The sequence below is a fragment of the Pelobates fuscus genome, chromosome 11 (assembly GCF_036172605.1).
Source record: "Pelobates fuscus isolate aPelFus1 chromosome 11, aPelFus1.pri, whole genome shotgun sequence".
Classification (NCBI taxonomy): Eukaryota; Metazoa; Chordata; class Amphibia; order Anura; family Pelobatidae; genus Pelobates; species Pelobates fuscus.
Genome location: NC_086327.1, coordinates 98,137,247 through 98,155,663, shown reverse-complemented (window position 1 = coordinate 98,155,663; position 18,417 = coordinate 98,137,247). Strand labels below are relative to the sequence as shown.

Here is an 18,417-nt window from a genome sequence, read left to right as displayed (position 1 = left end):
TTTAAATACCTGCATATGATTGTTGCGTCAGTTTTAGTTGGGATTAGAAGAGCATATATCAAAAGAACTCAAACAAAATGCAGTGGTGATTTTTCAAAAGAAGAAAAAAAGAATAACCCCTCATACAATACACATGTTGCAAAGGTTGGCAGATATTAGGTTATTGCAGGACACTTAAGTACTGCCCAATTTTTGACCTCCCAAAGTAAGATTTATTTAGCACAGGTGAGAAAGAAAACACTTAATTGTGGTACATCCAGGTACTCGGGGTATCAATTTTCCATACTATGCCTAAATTGTGAAAAAAAAACAAACAAAGGGAACCCCAGATTTTAGTTTCCCAAGGTAATGTGACTTTGCACCTATATATCCCAAACTATTGATCTCATAAGACTTCTTATGAAAATTTACAGCCCCTAAATCAGGTTCTCTCTACAAACCTTTTTTTTTTTTTGTATTATAACAAATTACTAACCTTCGTTGACCCGAGGAAGATTCGATTTATCGATCGGGACATCGGTCATTTTGCGTCACTCAATTTGGACCCTCTTGTGATTTCAGTAGGTTTATTCACATCAATGAACCGTAAAGGAGGGGATCTGAAATACATGGAAAGTTATACATTTTAGAAACACTCTGTGACTGATTAATCTACACATGACAATTAATATTGTAGTGTAATTGTGCTGCTCTGAATATGTAAAATTGCTAATATTTATGTGAGCATCTTATATGGACTTAGGGACAGATTGCACATATATAAAGTAGGCTCTCTTTGGGAATTAATCAAGAGGTAAATAGGAAAGGGCTCAGAGCTAACTGTTCATCTGTATAATTGGGGCAAATAGTGAACACAATAGTGAGCGAAAAGTATACATAAATAAAACAAATCAAACACAACACTACCCAAAATAAACTACTATAACAAGTTTGTTCCTGGATCCCCCTTTAAAGGCTTGGCAGTCGTGTTCTGTAAACTTTGGCAACCTACAAATTCATGACTGTTTCTCCTGGAAGTTTTCACAATAACAGCACTTACATTTGTTTGGGGCAGCTCTAACAAAAATAAAAAATACCTGACAATTGTAAGGTGATTCTATGATAATTCCAAACTGAAAGTTATGTACTGCAGTACAGGCTATTATTGTGCCAATATCAGATTATGAAAATTGCATGGGTGTGTGCGTAATGAAAAATTCCTGTATGCAATCGATGGAGTATGTAAGCAGACCTAATGAAATACAAGCACGGGGGTTTCCACATACGTTCCTTTAAACAAAAACAAAAAATATATATATATATATATATATATATATATATATATATATATATATATATATATATATATATATATATATATATATATAACAAAATTGCTCCTGCACTCACGCTTAAATGTCCCTTAGGGGCCGGGTGCCAACCAAAAAGTAGCTTCAATATCCAGGGAATTCAAAGAGATGGTTGCACTCACGTAATTAAAAGTCCAAAGTTTAATGACACATAATTAAAATATCCAGGATCAACGTTTCAGTCCATGCAGACTTTCATCAGGATCATGAAATTAATGAGACATACATACACATTATATACCCTATACCAGGGGTAGGCAACCTTTTAGCAGCACCGTGCCGATATAGGATTGTGATGTCCCGTAGCGTGCGGTCCTATTTTTTTTTTAATTGAGGTGTGTATGCTGCCGTATTCTGCTTGTGTTATTTTTACTGTAATTGCTTTGTATCGTTGTATTTGTGCGTATATGCAGGGCCGTCTTTAATATTGACTGGACCCTGGGCAAAGCATTTGATTGGGGCCCCCTGGACCCTGTCCCCCCTTCCTCCTCCCCAGGCGTGCAATCACGTCCTCCACCCCAACGCTGACACACTCAGACATGCTGACACACACAGACATGCTGACACACACCGATATACTGACACACACACCGATATACTGACACACACACCGATATACTGACACACACACCGATATACTGACACACACACCGATATACTGACACACACACACACACACCGACAGACACAGACATACAAATACTGACACACACACACACACACACAAGCATTCTAACACACACAAAATTTACACTTTAAAACCCACCCTCCAGTTTCCTACCTTTCCTGCTGGTGGCTGAAGGTGTTGAGAGTTGGTGGTCTGGCTCTCTTGGCCAGCCCCCCTCCACTCTGCCTACTCTTCTTTCCCACTCACTCCTCTCTTTGTCGGAGGAAGTGATGCACGGCCGTCCATTCCTCCCAGCCTGCTGCCGAAAATCAAGGGGTCCACTCGCGCTGTTAAAGCGCCTCAGCGCGCGACCAGACCCCTGCTGACAGAAGCCCACCGAGTGGCCCTTTGTGCATGGGCCAGCCGGAGGGCCTCCTTAGTGTGCGGATTACCGGCCGGGGGGTGAGAAATAGTTGAGGCCAGCGGGGCTCACGGTGCAGCTGCCCCATTTGCCCCGAGTTAAAGACGGCCCTGCGTATATGAGCTATTATATTGTATATGTTCATGAGTAGTTTATGGTATTGTGTATGATACATATGAATGTAAGCTGTGTATGGGAGCTTCTTGTGGAATTGTGTGTGTGGATGGATATGTCACATTGTGTGTTTGGTAGTGTGTGGGGGTTGTTTGGGGTATTGCATGTGAGAGGCTGCATGTGGGGTTGTGTGCATGTATTTGGATTGTTAGTGGTGTTGCGTTTGTTCGAATTGTGTGTAGGTTTGTGTGTGGGCTGTCCGTATTATTTGTATGGAGGGAAGGGTTATTCTGCATTTCTGTGTATATCAGCAGTGTGGGTGACTTCCCTGGGTTCCAGTGGGGACCAGGTCGGCCAGGTACATGTCAAAGACAGGAGCTGTAACTGCGTGCTACTCTACTACTGTGTGGATTCCCATTCACAAGTGCTGGGAGGAAGTGATCTGAGATCACTTCCTCTACATGCTGAAATGCATAAATTGAGGATTGTCCTTCACCACCTTTTCGGATTACCAGATATCTGAAGTTTTACTGGGACTCCTGATAGGCCAGAGCCTGTTTGGCTCTAGCAGCCTTGAGTGCCGTGCATGGCAATAGTGCCTACCCCTGCCCTATACAATTATTCCAATTAAGCAGATGCAATAAATGAAAAATAAATTAGTAACAATCAATGAATAAGCTTACCCTCAGTGAAATTGCCGTGCTGCCGGCGTCCCCCAGTGCACAATGCGCCTGCGCGAACAGGCTCCACCCCTCTAATGACGTCATCACGGAATGACGTGCGCCGTTCGTCACCATAGCGACCGCTATGCTAATGCGTCGCTATGGAGATAAAAGACAGAACGGACGGCAGTGAACCATAATACGGCAGTGAACCATAATATAATATATTATGAACCATAATAAAGATTTCAGCACTACCAACCGTTACTAATTACAATGGACGTGAAGATCCTCTATACGGTGATCCCGCATGAAGGAGGAATAGAGGCCATGCGCCAGGTACTTTTGGCTTCGACGGTATTCAATGGACCACCAATAGAATTCGTATTGGAAATCTTGGCACTCACCTTGGAAAATAACTATTTTCGTTTCGAGGACCAGTGGTACCTACAAGTATCCGGCACTTCAATGGGGGCAGCTATGGCCCCCATGTATGCCAAAGCATACATGTATGTATACGAGAAGCAATACATCCTGGGCCCGTATGGCCACCTTATACAGGGGTACTACCGGTACATAGATGATCTCCTAATTGTGGGGAAGGGCACAGAATTGGAAGCTTATAGGATGGTGGAAGATCTTAAACTATCAACACCAATTAAATTCACGGCTCAAATTAGTCCCGAGAAAGTCCAGTATCTGGATGTGGAATTGTCAGTCAAGGTTGATAAGCTGGAATACAGCCAGGGCCGTACTGGGAAAAAAATTAGGCCCAGGCATTTTTCAATCAGAGCGGCCCCCTAAGAAGGGGGCGGGGCCAGAGAGGGTGTGTTTTGTCATCACTAATGACAAGCACACCCCCTCTCAAAGTGAGCAAGTTGGTTCAATGCGCAGAGCCCTGCTGAAGAGCTCTGGCATTAGAAAAAGGCTTGCGCTGTGTTTGCTTTTAAATTGTCTCCGGTGTCTCCACTAGTGGGATACCAGAGGACAATTGGGCCAGGAAAGTGTATGGTGCATGTGTTTGGAGCCTGCTTGTGGGATTGCGTGTGTGTAGAGTGTGGTGTGGTATGGTGTAAATAGGTCAATTTAATTTGTGTTTGTGGTGTAATATGTGTGGCTAGGGGCTGTAGATAGTGTGTGTATAGGGGGCATAGTGTTATAGGGGATGTAGCGAGTGTGTGCATACAGGCTGTAGTGTGTGTGTGTGTGTATATAGGGGACGTAGTGTGTGTAGGGGTTGTAGAGAGGGTGTGTAGGAGATCTAGTGTGTAAAGGACCCAGAGTGTATGTGTATATATATATATATATAGAGAGAGAGAGGATTAAGAGTGCATATAGGGTAAGGGATCTAGCGTGTATCTGGAGCGTAATGTGTGTGGTGGTGCAGTGTGAGGGGTGCTGTAGTGTGTGTATATATATATATATATATATATATATTTGGACGTATTGTATGTGTGAGGGGCGCAGTGTGTGTGTATTTAAGAGGGGTGCTGTGTGTGAGGGTGTTTTTATCTGCCGTCACATTCTAGGTTTCTAATTTTCTTTGTCTGTTAACTCACTGAGGGTTATTTTATTTATGTGTATGTGTGTGAGCGAGGGTGCTGTCTGTCTGAGGGTGCTGTCTCTCTGAGGGTGCTTTGCGCTGTGTGTCTGCGTGCGCTGTGTGTCTGCGTGCGCTGTGTGTCGGGGGAGGGGGCTGTGTGTGTCGGGGGAGGGGGCTGTGTGTGTCGGGGGAGGGGGCTGTGTGTGTCTGGGGGTGATGTGTGTGTCTGGGGGTGATGTGTGTGTCTGGGGGTGATGTGTGTGTCTGGGGGTGATGTGTGTGTGGGGGGGCTGTTAGTGTGATTTTTTTTTTTAATTACATTTTTTCATTAAAAAAAAAAAAAGTTATATCCCCCCCTCCCTTCTTACCTTCAATGTTGACAGAAGTTGCTGTTTAGTGGATAGGAGAGTGCGCTGTGAGAGTAGGACCTGCCAAAGATGGGGTATATTGACGTTGTGGCAGGCTTATGCAATGTATGATCATATAATGTAACTAAATCCCCATTTTTTTGCCTAGATTAGGTGTTTTTAAAAAAAACTTTTACAAACTAATAAAATCTGTCAACATTGAAGTTGCTGTTTAGTGGATAGGAGAGTGCGCTGGATCTTGTGTATTGTTTATTGTATAATATGGCCCCCAGCAGCACCCCATTTAAGCATGTTTAGGTGAGTGCAACCATCCCCCCATGTTTCCTATATATATTTGGGAGTCTAGCCAACTCCTTGGTTTTGCACCCCTCCCTGTTACAGGTGCCTCATCTCAGGTCCCTATTTAGCCTTGTACTGCAGAGAGCCTCAGATGGAATTTTTTCCCAAGTAAGTGGTTAATCTCATAAGAGCAGACATTAGACTGTGAGAGTAGGACCTGCCAAAGATGGGGTACATTGATGTTGTGGCAGGCTTATGCAATGTATGATCATATAATGTAACTAAATCCCCATTTTTTTGCCTAGATTAGGCGTTTTTAAAAAAAACTTTTACAAACTAATAAAATCTGTCAACATTGAAGTTGCTGTTTAGTGGATAGGAGAGTGCGCTGGATCTTGTGTATTGTTTATTATATATATATATATATATATATATATACACACACACACACACACACACACACACACACACACACTTCTGCCTTGTACACAGCTGCCGGAACAAAAATAAACAATATACCACATTCTTTCTCCATCATTAATATAATACCTAATATTTTGATTAGCCCATAGGTATTTGTGTTCTATATCAATACTGAAGAAATGTTTTTTTAACCATCATTGGCTTCTTGATGGCATACTGGCCAATCTGCCTCATTTGTCAAAAGTCTACTCTACATAGTAGAATGCTACAGGCTATGGACCGGCAGAGACAAATATTTTAAAAAAGGTACACCCTCCATGATGCTATGCCAAGGAGCGCCTCCTTTCATCGCAGGTCTTATCGCAGAGGTGTCCAGTTGCAACTCCAGGCTGTGAAATATTTTGACTACTTACCCTGGGAGGGCACCATGACAGCTACAGTGGGCTCAGAGTGCTTATGGTACTCTCAGTGCTCTGTTAAGACTTCATGGGTTAGAAAGTGTCCATTCTCCGCAATTCATGGTATACAGTACCTTTAGATAGAGTTTAGTGTCCTGTATGACCACAGCCCTCAAATAATACCCATAATTACTACCCAAGAGAGAATAGGAAGTAAAAGATGATAGACAACTGGTTTTCTAACCTAAACAGCATAAAATATCCTCTTATTTTCCATAGAATCCTTTATTTTATGGGTGTTAAAAAGGTAGATCCCAGGTGCTTTAAAACTACAGCTCCCATGATGCATTGTCATTCTAAAGGCATTCTAGATGCATGCAAAGCATCATGGGAGTTTTAATTTTACAACATCTGGGGGGATCTACAGATTGGGCATCCCTGCTTTACATGTCTGTTGTATTGGTCTTACAATATGTGCTTTCATCCAAGGACTTTATGGTTGCTGAACATTGCTTTTAATTCAGGGAGTAAAGGCATAATAAAACTAGATTTTATAGATCCATGGAAAAGTTTGTGAAGTGTGAAATAATAATACTTCTGACAGGAACATAAGTTTTTCCAGATACAGTACTTAGCATTAGTTTAAACATGCAGAGGGGTTTAATTTCCTGGCACCACTGGGTATTCCCACTGATGTCCAGAACAAAAAAAATTCACAAGTTATAGTCTAAATAACAGTGACATGCACAATCTGTCAACATGTCCACAAAATATCTCTTAGACATATGTGTGAGAGTCACAACACAAAAGGGTAAACTAAATATTTCTTTCCACAAACGTCTGGACCTGGCAATGCTTCGAGTCCTTGTTAAGGCTGGCTTGACAAAGACCCCTATGGTTTGGTCAAAACACTGCCAGGTCCACAAGCCGGGGGACTAAAACAGGTTTCATTTATTGCTGGTGTTGGCTCATGTTTCTACTAGAGTAAGGATTTGAGCTACACCTTGCGGCATTGTCATGCTAAACTTACCTCTCCACTATCGCTTCCTCTTTCCTTACTCTCTCAGAATCTTTTCTTTTCTTTAAAGCATAAGACTACTTTGTCATATGTATTTTTCATCTGCTTGACTTTCTTTGACCAAAGGAGGAGATTAAAGGACCACTATAGTGCCAGGAAAACACACTCGTTTTCTTGCCACTATAGTGCCCTGAGGGTGCCCCCACCCTCAGGGACCCCCTCCCGCCGGGCTCTGGGGAGAGGAAAGGGGTTAAAACTTACCTTTCTCCAGCGCCGGGCGGGGAGCTCTTGTCCTCCGATCCTCCTCCTCTCCTCCCATACGGCTGAATGCGCACGCGCGGCAAGAGCTGCGCGCGCATTCAGCCGGTCTCATAGGAAAGCATTATCAATGCTTTCCTATGGACGCTTGCGTGCTCTCACTGTGAGAATCAAGCAAGCGCCTCTAGCGGCTGTCAATGAGACAGCCACTAGAGGCTTTGAGGGCTGGATTAACCCATTTATAAACATAGCAGTTTCTCTGAAACTGCTATGTTTATAAAAAAATGGGTTAACCCTAGCTGGACCTGGCACCCAGACCACTTCATTAAGCTGAAGTGGTCTGGGTGCCTAGAGTGGTCCGGGTGCCTAGAGTGGTCCATTAAGTCACCTCCATTTCCTGTTTGAGAGAAAGTGCTCACCTTCAACTTCAGGAAATGAAGGTCCCTTCCTCCTATGGTCCCTGTGATAGAACTTGGTTTAAATCACTGTTTATGCCTTTTTGGATTTTTATGGCCACAGTTCGAACTTTCAAAGTGGCACTTCAAACTCCCGAACAATTGAAGTGGCCGCCATCCGAACATGTGGTGGCGGCCATCTTGTTCACATGGACCAAAACCGCGAATAGACTTCAGGGGGACTTAGCCGCGAATGCCCTGGAACTATTTTCGGCATGAAAACCTCAAGGTTCCCGGTCGGTCCTCCAGCGGCACTTAGCCGCGATTCTATGGAACTGTTTTGGGTATGGGACCATGCCTGCGCAAAACTATGACTTCCTTAAAATTTCTGAACCCCTGATCTGATCTGGGTGATTTTTGGATATGTTGTTCACCCAGTTCACGGCTATTAGGGGACGTGTTGTGTTTTGGGGTACTTATGGGACTTTGTGAAAAATTTGTTTTTTCTGCCTGGAGATAATTAAGTTATTACCTTATCTGCCTTTATTATCTCCCAGGCAGAGGGGAGGGATTGTGTATACTGTATGGGAGTGTCTCACAGTAGAACTCTGTTTTTATTGGTTTGTTAACTTTGTGTCCAACAAGGTCCACGTGGGTGTCACCCTTGTTGGGAAACTTGCATAAAAGGCCAGTGTGCCTCCATTAAAATTGAGTTCCTCTTCACCCTCAACTCGAGTCTTGTCTCTTGTGTGGAGGGGACAGCTATATCACTACAAGGGATTGCTATAATCATTATACTCCCTTGGATTCTCTAAGCTCTTGTAAGAGCTATTCCTGCTTGAAGAGAGGTTCACCCACTGGAACCTGGAGCCTTGTCGTAGGTCCAAGGTGGGTAGGAGACGGCGAGACCCTAACCAAGCTGCGGCGGTTGCAGGTTCTGCAGTGCTTATGGTGTCTGGAGGAGTGCTCGGATTCCTCGGTGAGCACTAGGAACATGCAATGGTGGAGGTACCCAACCGGGGTACAGGAAACTCCGTTACAATGGACATATCACGTAAAGCTAGCTACTAGACTTTCGCATGAATGCATTTCAGCTGCTACAATTTGCGTTTAAACTATGCCCGAACGAATTAATTCATCCAGGATTTATCTTTGGAGTCTTATAAGACTCCAGAGGTACATTCCAGATGGATAGATTTGTTCAGGCATAGATTAAGAGGAATTTTATTTGTTTGACGCAGCTGAAACTGTGCACATGATCACTTAATGATGATGACATAATTTTGGGATAACATATAATCCAGTGCCTTCCTTGCCCTTATTGATTAACAGAGGTTGGATATGTCAAGAGAATAGAATTCGAGGGAGAGAAGGTGCTTTCCCTTTCCAGGTCTATCCCTGATATTACTCACTTTCAAAGACAGAGGACATCGGCAAAGAATATACCTTGGCTCTTCATAAGAAAAAGCATCCAGAAAGAACAGATGATAAATCTTCCGTTCCTCTACTAGACATGGCCTTATAATAATATTTTTATAACATTTTCAATAAAAACTATTTGAAACGACATGGCATTTGATGGGATTTTGCAAATGTACCTAGAACGGAGGGCATAAATTGCGACGTCACCTTTGCAATCCCAAAGTTGAAAAACCTGGATTCTCACGTGTTTACAACATACTCTATCCCTGAAAACAGTATAACATGTTCCAGGCTACCACTGTCCAATTGGCTGTCTATCTTGCACCTGCTTAGTATACCTAGGTTGGTGCAAATATAGGTCCAACATAAAAACCACTAATGTTGGGGGTCATTTTTTTTTCCTTCGTATTCTGAAAAATTAAATACAAATATATTTCACAAGCCCCATTTTCACTAGTAGAGCATTTAAGAAAACAAAAACAAACCTTGCATAAAATAGAGAAATTTGAAGAAACATATTTATAAAGTAAAAACATTCTGCAGCAGTGAGCAATGTGTGGATGAGACATTCAAGTACCATAAACTGAATTCAGGTTTGATATATATGAATAAGAAGTGACTAGGGCCCTGGCCAGTTTAGTTTAGAATCCTAATGCTACAAAACACTTGATTTTTATGAGAGGCAATATATTAGTCCTGTAATGTCAAGCTATAAGATAATGGAATTTGGTGCACACATACAAAACATATGCAAACAAAATTCTGGAAATGCAATCTTTGTAGCATCTTCATAACCTCTATGTGTTTTTCGTGATCTTCCAGAAAGATGATTGGCAATACAGACCATTCACAAAAGTATAGTAACAGGGAATTAATGCATGTCTTGATGTCAATCTTTAGTAAGAGAGGGAATGGAACTTAGCCAAAACATATGGTAATCTTAAGATGTGGAAAGCAGACAACTCCGAATCAGTGGGCCTACTCAGATACAAGTTATAAAATCAGTTAGCATATAAATAAAATTATAGATACACACATATGTACAGAAATTCTAAATCATAATGAATGCATGAAAACGCAAGATCAAAAAAAGCAGAGTACAGAAAGTATTCCAGTTGTTACAGATGAGAATGTGGTTTACCAAATAAGCAGCTGCAAAATTATTCATACAAATTTTGTTTGTCTTATGAAATCAAGATTTTATGGCATTCGGGTCTATTTCAAATCAGTTTTGTTCAGAGATTGCTTAAAATTTAAACTATAGTGTTAGGGATAAACAACCATATTCCCAGCAATGTAGTGCCTTGTCTGGTAAACAGCCACAAGAGGCAGTCTTGACACTGCAATGTAAACATTGTGGTTTCTCAAAAACTGGAATGATTCACATTGCAGGATGAATGGAACAGGGAGACTGCACCCAGAACACTTCAATGAGATAAAGTGGTGTGGGTGTTAATTTAAAACTACTTACGAGATAATATTTATAGGATTAGTAACTTTCACAGATATAAATTGCCGTTGCAGTTCAAAAGGGTTACAGCATAGTTTAAACACATTTAATGAATCAATGCTTTCCTATGAGGAAATATCGGACGCTGGAGGTCCTAATGCAGAGTGTGAGGATGTACAGCATCAAAGGTCCGTTTCAAACCAGGAAGCTCTTTAGTTGCTCTGGAACTGCAATGTAACATCGCAGCACTAAGGGTAATAGGGACACTGTCCCATTAAAGAGACATTACTGGATTATTGCTGTAGAGCCAAGTTATACACTCAGACAAAACCAACAATATGGAACTCCAAGGAAAAACAAAACAAAAAGGAATTTGGGCTCAAAATAGAGACAGTTTTTAAATAGGGACAGTTGGGAGGTATGCTAGACAGTGGTGTACTTTTGGAATAGCCAGTACTGCCCATAGCATTAAAGGTAAAGAATTACCATCAGCACTTTTCAGTTGTACAATATGTAACCTAAGCATTTTAACTATAAAATGTATAGATAGAATGCAATTCTCTCTTAGAAGCCATCATGTCATTTTTGACATGTACCATATGCTGGGGAAACCAGACAGAATTCAATAGCTATGATAACGGCTTTTGTCACAGAAGACGTCTAAATACTAACACCTCTAAACGACCAAGAGGAAAGATATGCAAAATATGGCGAGGGATAAACATATCGTATGTGAAAAGGTTTACAGCAGGTGTCGGAACACCTTAAAGTTTGGCAATCCTGACAGCAACCACAAGACAAGACAAGACTACTCACACCCCAGAAAAATATGCTTATATTTATTGTGCATAGTAAAAGAGATATTACACACCAAATATTTAAATAGTAAAAAAAAAAACAAAAAAAAAAAACACATGATTATAGAAGAGGGTTTATTCAACCCACTGGATTCTGTGCGTTTAAGACTAAAGCCACTTTGCAAATGTTAATCTTCATCTGTTAACAAACAGTCTCAAAAATACTCTCACTTATACGCCAGATGAAGGCAACCTTTTAGAAGAGCTGTACCAAAATAAAACTTTTAAAAATCAGTTGGAATGCCAGCCAAATGTGTGTGTTTTTCTTTTTAAATTAATATCATGTCGGGAAATTCTTCTTGTGTTACATATTCATACAATGGCTGCCTTGTAGGGTGGGTGTATGTGAGCAGTACGTGGTGGTGTGTGTGTGGGGGGAACTGTTTGTGGGGTTATTTGTACATTGCAAACTTCTCGTGTTTTGTATGGGTGTAGTAGTAGCTTTGTGGTGCTGTATGTGGGCACTGTGTGGTATGTGTGTGTTTGTGGTGTGGTATGTGTTATAAATGTGTGAGTCTGTGGGCTGGGTGTAGCATTGCGTGTTTTTAAGTGGGGTATGTGGTATGTTTGAGGTGTTGTGTATTCCCCTCTCCCTACGACCTATGGCCTGAGAGGGGGCATTAATTCAAGTTGTTCTCTTGTGTTCCAGGAGGTAGAGCCTGTGGTCTGCACATCAGGTAACTGTTGACCACCTTTATCTCTACCTCTACTCTGGAGTTTCTCAGTGAATCACTAAACAAATGTCTGATTGTGAGGTTGAGGCAGTGGCAGAACTACCAAGTATGCAGTGGGGCCCGCACACATAGGACCGCCCAGTAGGCATGCATTAGCAGGAGTCTGGTCGGGTACTGTGGACCTTTACTAATGCGATCGGACCCCCTTCTTAGCAGAAGCATGGGAGGAGGTCAATGCCGGTCACTTCTTCCCAGAGAGACGTGGAGCCATACAGGAGAGAAGAGGAGAAGGAAGAGAGGTGGAGGCAACGACTGGAAGAGACACGCCCTAACTCCCAACTGCCTCAGCCTGGACAACCGGAAAGTCACCCTCCTGCACTCAAAAGATAGGAAACTGGAGGGTGGCTATAAAAGTGTACGTTTTGACATGTGCGTCAGTTTGTGCATCTGCATGTGTGTATATCTGTGTGGCAGTGAATGAGTATATGTGCATACATCTCACCACTCAAATGCCACAAATACCCCTGCACTCAAACATCAACACTACATGCAAACACACCCCTACATTCACACTAATGTACTCTATACAAAACCATGCTTACATGCAAACACTACTAAGTGCTAAATACACACATGAGAAAATGGTAGAGCCCCAGCTGTCAAAAGCGTTGTGGGAGTTGTATGATAGATTGGGGTCTACCTTTTGGCCACACTTTCGATATGGGGGATGGGGGCCCAAAACAATTCTTGCACTACTATGGCCCTCTCTACATTAGTTCTGTATGCATTGGAGGTGCAAAACACATGCTCTCTGGTCAGGAGTCACATGGTTCATAGAGAGAATATATATAGATATATATTTCGAATGGCCCTCTCCCCAAGTGGACTGTAGCTAAATTAACCAAAATAGGGACATTTTCTAATTTATTCAACATCATAGAAAGATGGTGCCGCCTATAGCATATGTATAATTAATTTAACCTTTACTGCATACCTTACTCCAGTAACTACTTCAACTAAAGTTTCCTGGCATACGATGAAACAGAACTGTCACCAACATTAGGCAACAGTCCTCTTTAAGGGTTATTGGATGAAATATGCCATTTATTTTCTTTTTCTGCAATAATCTTATTTATCAGGACTAAGCAATCTTTTGTGTTATAAACATAGACCATTAGCATAAAAGGGGTGTGTGTGTGTGCGCGCGCGCGTGCGTGCGTGTGTGTGTGTGTGTGTAGCACTTGTTCCCTGCAACCGTATACCCAATAACCTAATAGAATTATTTATAGCAAATTATTATAAATACACATAAAAGAGAGAGACAGAGAGAGGCCACTGAACAGTGAGCCACATATTACAGAATGGCATTCTTTCCCCATAATACACACATCACAGTTATTTATCTTTTATATGACATGATTTTCTTAGGTCAGCATTCGTGTATGTGTTAAGATAGTGTTGGAGTTAATGGTTGGTAAGGAGTAGGGACTAAATGTATAGTGTAAGGCTATGGTAGGGATAAGGGCAGGACTTTACCTTTACCTGTTGGGGCAACTGGGACACACATATCCCAATGCTGCTTGAAACTAGTGGATTTTAAAGTCTTGGGCAGCATCCAGAGATTGAATTGTTCTTTTAAAACCACCCTCATTAAAAAGACAGTAAGTGCCACCCAGGAGAGCAACTTCCACTTATCTCCAGAAGACTGAAATATGCCACCAAACTGCATGGAGGTGATCCGTACTTCCCTTCCTGTTCATTGCGGAAAATCATCATCATCCATGCAGTATAGTCTAAAACAGGGTTACGTAAAAGGTAGGTCCCCAGGTTTTTTAAAACTACAGCTTTCATGATGTTTTATGAATCTAACAGCATGCAAAGCATCACGAGAGTTGTAGTTCTACAACATCTGAGGATCTACCGTTTGGGCACCCCTGGTCTAAAACACGATCTTCCCATTAAAATAACAGGCAGCTCATGTAAGATGTATTGCAAAAAGTATGCCACAAAAATAATGTTGCCAATAAATAAAATGGGGTTTATTCACTAAACAGTAAATGACAGCAAATTTAAATTATTTTAGTAAATATACCCATGCATATTTTTAGATTAGCTTAAAACAATACTTCCATCAGCTCAGTAGGGAAGCTACTATAAATGTAAACAGTAAGCAAGCATCACTTAAAAATCTGACATGTTCTCATTGTGCAGATGTCCATGGTAGAATGGGCTGCAAGAAACAACTAATGTCAGAGAATCAGAAGCGGAGAGTGTCTGTTTAAAGATGTCGTCATGCAACATGGAATTTGGGGACTGTAAAATCTTAACATTGAACTGCCTCTTAAAGGGATATGCTAAACACAATGACCACTACAGTGTGTTGTAGTGGCTATGGTGCCAGGAGTCCCCTGGCGCTATCCCACTACTTAGAGTAAAATCTTTTTAAGTTGATATAACTTGGTTCACTGAGTGCGCAATATCCTTCTTCTCTTCACAGATATCCCTAAAATTGTTCCTAATTAGTTACATTAATTCTGTTTGTCTTTTAACATTATTCATTGGTTGAGAATGTTAAAATCGGAAAACAAAATATTTACAATTCACACTGACTGAAAAAGGCAAATTATCAAATGTGCCTGCATTGTTTATCCAGGCAATCACTATGTACAAAAACAGAAAGGAATAGAAATACCTCAATGTACAGTATGGTATAGTGCCAGTGCTTGTACATTAGTGGCTAAATGGTTGGTTTTCAGTAAAAACTACAACTTTGTGTAAAAATCCCTCAAAATATGGAGCAGCTGGGATGGCACAACGAGTGTCCCAAATAAAAACTGGCCTGATATTCAACATATAGGAAGTTCAAGAAAGTCATAGTAAATATGCAGCGATGCTTGGCATAAACATAAATCCAATAAACAAATGGAGATATATATATGTTCTTAAGTTGCCAATTAAATTAAAAGGAACATTCTTGAATGGATTTTGTCATCCATTAATTCCATTCTTTTTTCCTTGCAAAATATATTTAAAATAATAAATAAAACTTCAAGGTACTTTTTTATCGCTTCAACCAGGAAGTAGCTAAGAAGTCAGACAATTCTGGGTCTCCCTTTAATTCCGATACAGGAGGAAGAGCGAATGTATGATATTATACAAGCATACGTATTTACTGCCTCCATCCACACGTAACACAGCAGTATACCTGCGGATTCATTTTAGCACAAATCCAGTTATATGTGGTGTAGTGGCCCTTATTCATTTTTATGTGGAAACACATTCAGAGTTATTAACTAAACGGTCAGTTGTTGAGAATTCAAAATCAATTTTAATTTTCGTTTTGCCAAAATAGTAAATATCGAAACACAGCAGGCTTTTTTTTAAAGTTGACATTTAGGCCAAAGATTTGAATTCATGACAATTCACAGTTTATTAAAGAGTCTGAAAGTGACTACTACTTTGACAGTATGAAGATATCAGAGGCAAAAGTACCAATAGATATGTGCAACTTTGTATTTTAGCATTATTTATTAAATGTAATATTTTATAATAAGTAGCTTATTCCTTAAACTGCAAATTACAGTGGAATTACAAAATTACAATGTTTAAGTTAAAGTAACAAAAGTAAAATGTACCCTGTGCAAAAAAACAAAACACAATATATTCACTTAACATCAAACTGTAATAAATATAAAACCAAATAGAAAGATATAGGCTGATTAAAAAAAAAAAAAAAAAAATCAAATTCACTTTTATTTACCATTGGTCTATTTTAGCAAAATTTTGTAATTGGGCATTTAGTGAATAAACCCCATTGTAGTTTATGTTCTTAACAGATATCTTCTATGTAGTATACATGACAAAATTGTTCTACTACAGGAGATTTGGCTGCCACGAAGGGCATAGCCAAACAACCTATATGGTTGGCCAGATATACAATATTGACTTGCACATAAACACAAAAGGTCAGGTTCATAAAATGTGTTATCAAGGAAACCCCCATTCATGGAAATAATGGTGAATGGATATAGTGGATTCTAACCCCTTAGAGAACAAAATATCAACAAATAATTGTATATATAAACCAACATAGGATAGTATGGGTGTTAAATGTACTGGCATGCTGTATACATTGGTTTGGATTCCATGTGTAAAATGACGATTTAGTACAAGGGACCAGATACTAATCTTAAAAATAAATTTACTTCTCATCTAAAATGGAAATAAATAAATAAATAAATAAAAAGGGACTGGTTTCATGTATCTCTATTACTGTCTCCACTCATAAAAATGCAAATTGTGTGCATGCCTAAAACAGGGAGGATGGGGTCTCTTAACCCCTTGGGCACTGGCAATGTTTGGATGCTAGTTGAAAAGAGCTGACTCAACCCAGCAAATTGTAAAGATTGCCATTATTGTATGGCTAGCACTGAGAATATAAAAACATAAATGACTAACAGTAGCAAAATGGGCCATTTTCTTTTTTAAATAAAGGGGAGAATATTCTAATATATATATAATTTTTTATTATTGTGAGATGCCACCCCCCTCCCCATTGAAGATCCCAGAATTGCAGCACAAGGTCTGCAGTATGCAGTGATTGAGTCTCAGGACAAAAGAGGGTTCTAATCCTGATACTTTGTATCTCCTAAGGAAGCAATGAGTACAGATGGCCATGTCCCTGTCCCTGTGTCCCCCATGGGAGGAAGGATGCCCTGGTACCTGTGTGTGGGTCCCCGGGAGTGCTGCTTGCAGAAGGGCCGGCTGATGTGCACAGCTCGCCTCCCTGAGATCTCTCTGCTGGGCGGACAGCGTTTCCTCCCTCCCTCCTCTGTCTCTGTAATGCACACAACACACAGCTGATCTGCAGCAATGCTAAGAGACGGAGGCCGCCGGGGGACAGAAGACTTCCCCACTCAGGACCGCTTAAACCCACTGCAACCCTACCTACACCCCCAAACAGAAAATGGTGTTAGTGGGAAAGCAAGGGGTGAAATGGTACATGGAAATATAATACATCCTAAAAGGGAAGGTTTATAGCTACTGAATGTGTGTATTTCAGTGGGAAAACATTTAGACATGTGTACTTCATTGTAGTGAGATTATTTCGTTTAGTTATTTAGCTCTGCTTGTAACACTTATGAATTAAAAGAGAGATAGTGAAAATATGCTAAATACAAGGGTTCATTTTGGTCCTTAAAGAGATACTCTAAGCACCATAATTGATAGAGCCTGTTGTAGTGGTTATGGTACCAAGATGTCCCTGGGCCTGTCTTCTGGTTCTTCGTCAAACTTTTTTAAGTGTTGTTCCGGCTCTCACTCTGCATATTGTGGAGAAATTCGGCTTCCACATTAATATTATCAATTCCATGCATATTTGGATTTGATTTATTGGCTGAACAAGTACTTATTTGGATAAATCGGACTATTTTGTATTATGGACAATGCTGTAGTTGACACAAATTGACAAATATTATTATTATTATTTTATTATTTATATAGCGCCATCAGATTACGTAGCGCTGTACAGTGGGTGGACTAACAGACATGTAATTGTAACCAGACAACTGGATGTACAGGAACAGAGGGGCTTAGTAGGTAATTTTGACAGTTGCAGGAGAGGAGTAATGGGGGGTGGGAGATAAAAACCTGCTAACAGTTTAATTGGTATGCTTTCTTCAAGAAGTGAGTTTTTATTCTCACCCCTCATGCAAGACATTCCCTGGAGGATCCCATAATTTCTTCCATAGACCCATTGTGAACAGGGCCGGACTGGATTAAAATTTGGCTCTGGCATTTACAGGCATAGCTCAATAGGAGAAGGTGTGTGCCCTGTAATCACCAACACGCATGCCAGCTAAACGTGAGCGTGTTAGTTTGATGTCCCTCTAAAGTCTAGGGCATCTCATGTGCAGAGATAAGCTGAAGTGTTTTTTTATAGAGAGATAATTCCGTTTCCCCACAGCACGAGCAAATTTAAAGAGACACTACAAGCACTGTAACTGCTTTGCATCATTGATATGGTTATAGTGTCTGAAACTCCAGGCAGTCTCTGCTGTTTGGTCGAAACGGGAAGCATTAACCTAAGCAGCAATGGACAGTGATGATTGGCAGAGAGTGTCAGCTGACCAATCTCAGCCTATCACAGCTGCCCATTGCTGGTATGTATTGGTATGAAC

General features: G+C 40.7%; 1 protein-coding gene across 1 annotated transcript in view; it reads right to left on the bottom strand.

Annotated features, from left to right (window-relative positions):
• LOC134577381 (trichohyalin-like) overlaps positions 1-17,098 on the bottom strand; it is a 97,227-nt gene extending 80,129 nt beyond the window's left edge. The window contains exons 1-2 of the mRNA XM_063436094.1: positions 16,961-17,098; positions 476-599 (exon numbers count right to left, since the gene is read on the bottom strand). Coding sequence (XP_063292164.1) covers positions 476-524 — 49 coding nt within the window. The 5' untranslated portion in view covers positions 525-599; positions 16,961-17,098. The remainder of the gene's footprint in view (positions 1-475; positions 600-16,960) is intronic.
• Between the last annotated feature and the right edge of the window lie 1,319 nt (positions 17,099-18,417).